This window comes from Sinocyclocheilus anshuiensis, unplaced genomic scaffold, assembly GCF_001515605.1.
Source record: "Sinocyclocheilus anshuiensis isolate Anshui unplaced genomic scaffold, SAMN03320099.WGS_v1.1 scaffold391, whole genome shotgun sequence".
NCBI lineage: Eukaryota > Metazoa > Chordata > Actinopteri > Cypriniformes > Cyprinidae > Sinocyclocheilus > Sinocyclocheilus anshuiensis.
The window spans coordinates 1,231,729-1,241,816 of NW_015548229.1; the positions used below are offsets into that span (position 1 = coordinate 1,231,729).

Sequence of the window (10,088 nt, forward strand, 5' to 3'; positions counted from 1 at the left end):
GAAATTATGTAAGCAATCTTGGAGCGATCTGTGGGAAAACTTGAGGGCTGGAGCTCGGAGATCAGGGAGCATTGGGTGAGGAAACCCTGGCAGGAACTAGGATCCCCAGCAAAGGGCTTGGGAGGTGGTAATCGAGGCTCTGCAACTGAAGTAGGCCTGTTGCCACTTGGGGGTGAAGCAGCAGGAGGTGAAGCGCCCGGGAGCCTTTCAAAGAGCTGGAGGATGGAACCCATCACATCGGCCAGGAGTTGAGAGTGTTTGGTCATTAGCTCCTTCTGATGGCTGAGAACAGCTGGAAAGATGACTCGTGCTGGGCAATCACTGCCAACAGGTCCTTTGAGGTGAGTGTTTCTGGGTCCATAGCTGACTCGGTTTTTCTGTCACGCGCCGGGCTTGAACTCGGGTCTCTGGCATGGTAGTTGAGAGATCTACCACTAATCCACGGGAGTGGTAATGTTAGACCCAAACGAAACACTTGAGGCAGTTTCCCAGGAAACGTAGATTTATTACAAAAAAGTCTTTGCAAGAAAAATACAACAAAAGGTCTTCTCGGACTGAGGTATTAACTACAGCAAAAATAATGGAAAAACCACATGAGAAAACAAAACTCCACGAGGGGAGAAAACAAAACCAGAGAACAATTATAACCAAAGGAAGAAACTCAGGAAACCCTACTTGGGGTAGCTAGAGAGGCTTTAACGAGACCAGGCAGGAGACACAGGGCGAAGACTCAAAAACCGAGTGAGGAACCAAGGGAAAAATACACCACTTAAATACACTGGGGAAAACAAGGCGCAGGTGACTTGGATAACGCTAACAAGGCCACCCGAGGAAGAACTAAGGCAGAGGAAAAAACAGGGGACCTCTAGGGGCACGGAGACAAACTACAGGAGGTAGAATGCTGACAGTAACATTCTAAAATATTATTACAAATTGAAAATGTTGTATTATTTGTAACAATTGTATTATTGCAGTTGAAAATATTATGATGCCAAACTTTATTACTTCTTTTTAAGTTATTTTTATTTTTTAGCTATTTTTTTAAAGGTATTATATATACATATGTATATGATAAAGAATACTGTCAAAAACATTAATATTAAAAAATATTATTACAATTTGAAATAATTAATAATAATAATAATAATAATAATAGTATAATTATATTATATAATAATTAATAATAATAATAATAATAATAATAATAACAATAATTTGGCAAAAGCGGCTTCCAAATCTCTATACTTATCTTGCTGGATCTGTCTGCTGCTTTTGATATGGTGAACCACCAGATTCTCCTTGTTCAAGCTCTTGTTCTATTGGCAGGTCTCCCAGCCACTTCTGTCAAACCTCTAAAATTAATCCAAAATGCCGCTGCAAGATTAATTTTTAAAGAGCCAAAAAGAACGCACGTCACACCTCTGTTCGTCAATTTGCACTGGCTACCAGTAGCTGCTCGCATAAAATTCAAGGCATTAATGTTTGCCTACAAAACCACCACTGGCTCTGCACCCAACAGAGTCATGTGCCCTCTAGAAGCTTGCGTTCTGCAAGTGAATGACGCATTATTGTGCCATCTCAAAGAGGCACAAAATCACTTTCACAGACTTTTTCATTAACTGTTCCCTCCTGGTGGAATGACGATTGTATCTAAATAAACAAAACATTCACACTGGGATTAGCACTCAATGTGTTTCCATAGGGATATAAACTCAGTGCAACCAGTTTCATAATCATTCCATTTGGAAATGTAAGACTAACCAGATAACCCAGAGTTGGTCTGGCAGCACAGCATTACCTCAGCTGGCAGTCCGAGTTGGAGGAACAAATGCTCAGTCGATTAGTATTGATGGGATACATGGAGGAGAAATGCTGTGGTAACAAGGATCGACAGAAAAAGAGGGAAATGAATAATTAGTCTTATTTCCTCTTATGCTGGGGTTGAGCGTTTGGAGGTGTTTATCTGTAAGCATCTGTGAGCAGACTGAGTCTGTCTGGACGCACACACTTATGCCCCCATGCAACTCTAGTCCACCTCTGTCAATATTCCCTGTGTGTTTGAGTGCTCTGGATCTAATTGTGTGTTGATGATTAGTCTCTGCCAGTCTGAATTGATTGACTGAATACGAGCCAGACCTTTAGCTCTGAGAGACAGATAACAAGAGCTGTGAAAGAACAACTACTGCTTACAACCTTCCATATCTATCTATCTATCTATCTATCTATCTATCTATCTATCTATCTATCTGTCTGTCTGTCTGTCTGTCTGTCTGTCTATTTATCTATTGATCCATCCATCCATCCAGTATTTATATAATCAAAACTTTTATTCCTTATCATTCCTTATTATTATTTATTTAATTAATTAATTAATTAATTTTATTTATGTTACTTATTTTATTTATTTTTTAGTGTTTTTGGTGTGTAGGCAGATTTTAAAGGTTTAAAAAAGATCCAGGTCAAATATCTAAAAATATCTTGAAACTGCATGAGATGTTAAAGACAAGTGTTAAGTTTTCAGAAATTTATATTGAATATCAGTGTATTTTTTATTGTTATTTTTAACTTTTGAATGTCAACTAGTGAATAAATTCACTAATGCAGTAAGGCAAAATACACTTTAACTGGAAAACAAGTTAAGTATAAACAAAACTAGTAGAAAAATGTGCACCAAAGCCAGCATAAGCCATCCTGGAAATTTGTGCTGGTGTAAGCTGGTCTTTTTCAGCAGGGTTTCCTAATAAAGTGGCTGCTGAGTGTTTACAGCCATGTTAAACAGCAGAAGATCAGTATTGACTCCTAAATATTACCCAGCTTACCACTTAGCCGCTGCTTGCGTTGCAGTTTTACTGTAATTTTATTTTTTATTTTTTTATTATGGGTAAGATTTTGATTAGGATTTTGTAAAACTCAATATCTTTATTAGTTGTGCAGAAACATTACTCCCGCCACACACACACACAGTTCATCTGCTGGTCCTGGGAGACGCTCTTGTCAGAAAATTCTAGACAAGCTGTTTCAGCAACTTTCCAGCTGCTGCTAGAGTCTGATAGAAATGTTTTCACTAATGCTGAAAGCTGGATAGAGTACAGAGAGGGATGAGATAACTCATTTTAACCCACTGAAGCTTCAGTATTAGAACCAAAATTACGTTTATCTGAAGCTGTAACAGTAATTGCGGCTATCGGGTCTTTATGCTGTTGAACTATACAGAAAGCAGTGAACGTTGTCTCGCCCATGTGCATTACGCTGAGTGATGACCGTAATTGAAAAGCTTTTGAAAGTCTTTGTGGGAGAACACGGCTTTTCGACTTTACACTGGCTGGGTCTCACCACAAGAGAACACTGCAGAAAATGTCATTTATACGTTTTTTTGTTTTTGTTTTTTCATCAATGGGGTAAGAAAAATGAACAATGCATTAACTATATTATTAGTTAATAACATATAATGCATTAACATTTTATTTTTATTTAATTTTATTTTTTATTATTTTCAATTTGCCCTGTTTGGCAGTTTCAGTAAGATACATAAACACAGAACAGAAAACTTCTATACTAAAATAAAAATACTTGAAAAGACAAAAATAATTATTTTCATTCTCTCTTCTTCAGTAGAGAGAGACAATTTACCACAGCAAGGGAGACTGAGAAAGATAAAGAAGGAAATTCAAGATTTTGCCTCCATAATCATATTTTACACCTCAGCCCTCAAAACTGCATTAAATGTTTTGTGGTGTTTGCAGTTAGTCAGCATCAGACAATGCAGATGGATGGACTGAACCCAGTGAGCTGTGATGAAAGTGAGCAAGAACAAGTGCAGATGAGAAATGCGACCCGAGCCAGCATGAGGAATGAGAGATCTACTGTCAGCTGGAAAAAAAAAATTAATGAAAGAAAGACAGACTGTAAGTGGATGGCTGAAATGAACAAAGACAGAGCAGGGAATAAGAGGGCTTAAAGGACACAGAGAGAGATTACAAAGCACACAACTGCATTTCCAGCCTGTCTTTAATCTTTGTTGATTTAGTATGGGCGGAAACAGTAGAGAAACTCTCCTGGTTTGTTGAGGGACTTGTTTTAGGTCTCCATGAAGATTATGTGATGGTGTTTGAGGGATCGTTCTGTACAGTCCACTTATGTTGTATTTAATTTTAATTTTTTTCTCCACAGACACAAACACATTAAAGGAATAATTCACAAATTTACCTCACACTCAGGCCATCCATATTGTAGATTAATTTGTTTATTCATGGGAACAGATTTGGAGAAATGTAGCATTACATCACTTTCTCACCAATGGATCCTCTGCAGTGAATGGGTGCCGTCAGAAGGAGAGCCCAAACAGCTGATAAAAACATCACAATAATCCACAAGTAATGCACACCACTCCAGTCCATCAATTAAGGTCTTGTGTTTGTAATAAGAAAATCCATCAAGATGTTTTTTTTTACTTCAAACCATTGCTTCTGGCTAAAATATGAGTGTTCTATCCATATTTCTTTCTCCAGTGAAAAAGTCTTTTCATCTGAATCAGGAGAGAAATATGCACTGATCAAGCTGTTTACAAGCTACAAAGGTACAAAACAGTTCTAAACAATGCTCTAAACAGTTCTATGTCTGACTAATATTTTGGCCAAAACTGATGGCTGAAAGTTAAAATGCTTCATTGATGTATTTGTTTGTTATAAACATGCAGCTTTTTGCTTATCAAGGTGTAAATTTATGAACTGGAGTTGTGTGGATTACTGTGGTATTTTTATCAGCTATTTGGACTCTCATTCTGACGGCACCCATTCACTGCAGAGGATCCATTGATGATCAAGTGACATAATGCTACATTTCTCCAAATCTGATGAAGAAACAAACTCATCTACATCTTGGATGGCTTCAGGATGAGTACATTTTACAGAAAATGTTTATTTTTCGGGTGAATTCTTCCTTTGGATACATACATACCGCCCTTCAAACAACAGCACCAATAGTTTATTCTTTCTCTTTCTGCAGGTACATCAGTTTTTCAAGTCACAGCGACAGATGCAGATGACCCTACATATGGAAACAGTGCACGGGTGGTGTACAGCATTCTGCATGGACAGCCGTACTTCTCCGTCGACCCCAAATCCGGTAAATTCATGACATCTTTTCATTGTGTGTCTGTGAAAGTGAATCAATAGTGCTTTTATTGCTTGCAGGTTTAAAACTGCTGCCGCATTTCGTCAAGTAGGTGTACAATTAAAAACTATTCTCAGGAAATTTGCCTAGCTTGTCATATGAGTTGTTCATATTAGAATGTGAAGTTTGTTTCTCAGAAAACAGCTGTGGGCAATACAATACACCACCGGCACCCCTTCACTGTTCAGAAACAGAGCTTGACATGCGTGCTGTATTGTTTGGGTCTCAGCTCTATAATGGAGAGCATCCCTGGAGAATGAGGTGGAGAGAACATTGTGTAAAGGCTTTCAGGGATAAAGACAGACGGAAGGAGAGAGAACGAGATTCGGAGTGCTTCGAGATGGATTTGGTGTTCAGTAGAGGTGGACATTGTTTGAGGGTTTTTACAAGGAACCATTAAATGTTAATGGAGACACAGTTTGTTTTGTGTCAAGAAGCGAAAGTTAAGATAGCGAGAAGGACAAAGGAAAGACAGAAAGGGGAAGGAAAGAAGGATGGAAAGAATCATATAGGAAGGACAGATAAATTAGGACAGAAAGAAGAAAGGGAGAAAGGAAGAGAAAAAAAAGGAAAGAAAAAATAAGCAATGAGATATAAAAGAAAACAGGAATGAAGAAAACATAAGCAAAGAAAGGACGGAAAGATAAAGGAACAAAGAAAGAAATGAAAAAGGGGAAAGAAAGACAAAGAAAAAGGACAGAAGATACAAAGAATGAAGAAAAACACAAAGGAAATATGGAAGGAGGAAAAGAAAGAAAGAATCAAGGAGAAATATAGGAAGGAGGGACTGAAAGAGGTGAGGGAGAAAAGAAGGGTGGAAAGAAAGAAATATATTAAGGAATGAATGAGAAAGACAGAAAATAAGGAATAAAAAGAAAAAAAGAAGGGGAAATAGAAAGGAAGAAAAAGCAAAGAAAAAAGGAAAAGAAAAAAGCAAGGGAGTAATGGAAAAGAAAAGGGAAATGGAAAGACAAAGTGGAAGAAAGGGCAAATAAGTAAGGATGGAAAGAATGGAAAGAAATATAGTAATATAGTAGAGAAGGAATACAAAAGCAGGAAGAATAAAAATAAAAGGATTTGGGAAAATAGGAAGGAAGAAAATGAGGAGGAAGAAAGAAAAAGAAAACAATAAACTAAGGGAAAATGAACAAAGGAAGGATAAAAAGAAAAGGGAAAAGGAAAGACAAAGAAAAAGGGTGGAAGGTAAGATAGAGAAGGAAGGAAGGAACAAATGAACAAACAAACAAATGAAGGAAGTAATGAGAACAATAAGAATAAAGTGTCTAAATAAGAATGAAGTAATAGCAAGGCAGGAATGGAAAAAAGGTAAGACAATTAATAATGCAAAGAAAAATATAAAGAATAGGGAAGGGGAAAAGACAAAAGGAAGAAAATATAGAAAGAAAGAGGAAACTAATGAATGAAGAAAGTATGAAACCAACCACTTCCCAATAGATACAATCATGTCCTGCTCTGTGTTCATTGAATAGTCTCTCACTTGGATATGTCAGCATAAGGAGGTAAAATGGTTTGCAAACACATTGAATTTAAAGCAAAAAATATTTCCACACAACCTCTGACATTATGCATGTCAAATCTTCAAGTACTTGCAGCTGACATGCTGTTGATTTTCCTCCATTTGTCATAGAGGGACTGTGCTGACACTGTCCATGGTGCTGAAATGCTCCTTTGTCCATATCAGGTGCTGTCCATGGTTCTGAAACATCCCACACTTCACTACTTTACCTCTCTCTCACATACACAAGCACCTACAATGCATCCCGACATAGTCATGACCACAACATAATGTTTATTTTGAGAAATATAGCTAGAAAATCATAAAGAAGTTGTTCATGATAATCGCTAGATACCTCACAGCCTTAACACAGGCTCTCACAAATCTCGTCCATCAGCACTGACAGACTAGTGCTTTGATAATGCAGTCCATCCAGGATTGTAAATGTTTGGCGTTTACTAAAGACTAATGCAGCATTTTGTGGAGGAACTGTGAATAATTTTGTTTTGCACAGTTGTTAAGAGCATGCAGGCATATCAATGACTTTGGTGAGAGTCTTTAGAGATGAAAAGCTTAATGGAATTGTGGTGAGAGACAGTATCAGTTTTGCCAGACTGATATATTTTAGATGTTGTACAAGGACTTAATGCATTCAGACAGGAGACATGAGAACCGGTTGAGGGGATTGTGTGAGGAAGAGAAAAAGACCAGACATATTAGCCTTGCTTTACTACGTTTTTACGTCTTTTAGTGATATTTCACTTTCAATCTCTCACAAACTACCTTTTGGAACATTGTAGTGACAAATATCCCATTTGGACGTGTGTAAAATTAATATATTAAGTTGTGAGAGATAAAAAATGTTTTACTACATACAGCATATATATATATATAGAGAGAGAGAGAGAGAGAGAGAGAGAGAAAAATAAAATATGTTTAATAAAAATAAAAGACTACTCTAATAGTTCTCAATGTCACACATTTGATCAAATGGAAGAGTTATTGTTCAATTGTTACTGCAGGAAATTATGCTTGTCACTGACGTCTGATTTACTCTCTGACAGCTGTGAAAATTCAAAGTATGTGAGGCACAAAGATGAGAGAGTAGATGTATTAGATCGAGAAAGCATTTTGCTTTTGGCATGCACAGTATATGAAGAGTTTGTTCCAGTGCTGCTCGCTGAAACCATGACCCAGTGATGTGGGTGTATATGCAGATTCTAACATGTATTTAAAGAAGGTAATGCCAATTTTATGCATGATGCCCAAGGTCATGTTAGCAAGACTTTTTAGAGATTTTTCTTTAGTTTATCACTCCCTAATCTGCATTTTATCAAAATGTCTCTGAAACTTTTAAAATATTTTTATACAACTTTTTTACCCTTTATTAATACACAGTAACACTTTTCACAATCTAATCAGGTCCCGATTAAAAAAAATAAAGGGATAGTTCACTCAAAAATTAAATATTTGTAATTCACTCATCCATGTGCAGTGTTATTTTAATATATGTATTAATATAATATCATATATAAGCTTAAATTATATGTATTTTTATTTTGTTTTAGTGATTTTAGTACAACATATTTCAGTTAGTTGCAAAGGAAAGATTTCTATTTTTAAGTTCAGGTTTTTCATGTAATATTTTAGTATTTATTTATTTTAATTAACAAAAAATATTTTTAGTTGTTTCAGTTATAGTTAACAATAACAACACAGATTTTTTCAAACATTAATTATTTGTGTTCATCTGTGGGAAAAGATATTTTGAACATATTTTGTATATATATATATATATATATATGCTCAAATCATCTCTTGGAAATGAGATGCTATCACCTTCCACCCTTTAATGCACTGTTGAATGGCTTCACTGGTAATTGGCGGTCAAATGCTTTCTCTCAGGATGTCAGAGAACACAAATATAGACGACAAGTAGGACTAAAAACTTTAGATAAAGCACCCTAGGAGATAGAAGAGAAGCCTGCATGAATCAATTCAACCGAGAGAGCGCTAGTCAATAGTCAATCTTTCTTTGATTATATGGTATGCGCAACCATATTGTTTTGAGCTGGATAAGATGATTGTGGTCATTAGGTCAGCAGATGCACCCAGAGAGAATAACAAAGTCACGGCCAGAAAAGGACATGTAATTTAGGAGGAGAATGCTATACTAGTAATATACAGTTTAGTTTAATTTAGTTCAGCTCTAACTGGTGGCAGTTACAGAGGCACCGTAAACAGAAGTCTATGGCTTTGTGCTCAACATTCCTCTGCAATGCAGTACATAGCAGACAACTAAAAGCAATGGCTTTAGTTCTTTATTTAGTTAATTTTCATTCAAACAGAGGAGATATTAATGTCAGGTGCTGGGATTTATTCCGCCCATAAACTAGCAGTTAACAAGCATTGTGATTCTTCCTAATGAATGATTTGAATAATTAATTGGATGAAAGGCAAAAGTGAGTGGTGTTTGCTGGTGCAAAACTTACCATAATGTTTCCAGCATTGTAATGTGGTTGCTAAAGTGTTCTGAATGATTTCTTGGGTGTTTTTGGTGTTCCAGTGGTTGGAAATTTTAGTAGATATTTATTGAGATCTTCCTTACAAGTACAAGTCAATGTGATTTTTTTTTCTTTTGACCAGTTTAATCATCTGTCCATTTATTTGTAAGTAAGCATTTGTTTGTTTGTCTGTCTGTCTGGCTATTTATTTATTTATTTGTTTATTTATATGCTTATTTATTTGTTTATGTATTTATTTATTTATTTATTTGTTTGTTTGTTTGACAATTAAATAACATTAAAATGAGCTGAAGTAACACTTTTAAACTTTCTGGGGAGAAAAAGAAAATCCTGAAAAAAAAGTACCACAGTTTCCACAAAAAATAGCAATAAAACTGTAGCAGCAAAACTGTTTTCAATATTGATAATAATAACTGGTGTTCCAGCTCCAGCAGTGGTGGTTTTCTAGATATTTTCTCCTTCAGTACAAGTCAGTGTGATTTTTTTCAATCATTTTAATTATCCGTTTAATCATCTGTCCACTTATTTGTCCAAATATGTTTTTTAAATCATTTATTCAGCTTGAATGCATTCAAGTGAGCAGAAGTAACACTTTCAAACTTTCTTAAAAAAAAAAAAATACTGAAAAAATGCATCATAGTTTCCATAAAAATATTAAGCAGCTGTAAGGGAAACAGGTCAATTTAGCTCAAAGGGAATCATTTAAGATTTTAAATTAAATCTTAAATTGTCTGATTCGGTCTGATACCCTACACAGCAAAACAGTTTTCAACATAATAATAGTAATACATGTTTCTTGAACAGCATATTAGAGTGATTTCTGAAGGATCATGTGACACTGAAGGCTGGAGTAATGATGCTGAAAATTCAGCTTT

General features: G+C 35.8%; 1 protein-coding gene across 9 annotated transcripts in view; it reads left to right on the forward strand.

Moving 5' to 3' along the window:
* The window catches only part of LOC107654555 (cadherin-18-like), a 172,803-nt gene that overhangs the window by 108,419 nt on the left and 54,296 nt on the right, over window positions 1-10,088 (forward strand). For all 9 annotated transcript variants that reach the window (XM_016441685.1, XM_016441689.1, XM_016441680.1 and 6 more), the window contains one exon: window positions 5,005-5,124. In XM_016441685.1, coding sequence (XP_016297171.1) covers window positions 5,005-5,124 — 120 coding nt within the window. The remainder of the gene's footprint in view (window positions 1-5,004; window positions 5,125-10,088) is intronic.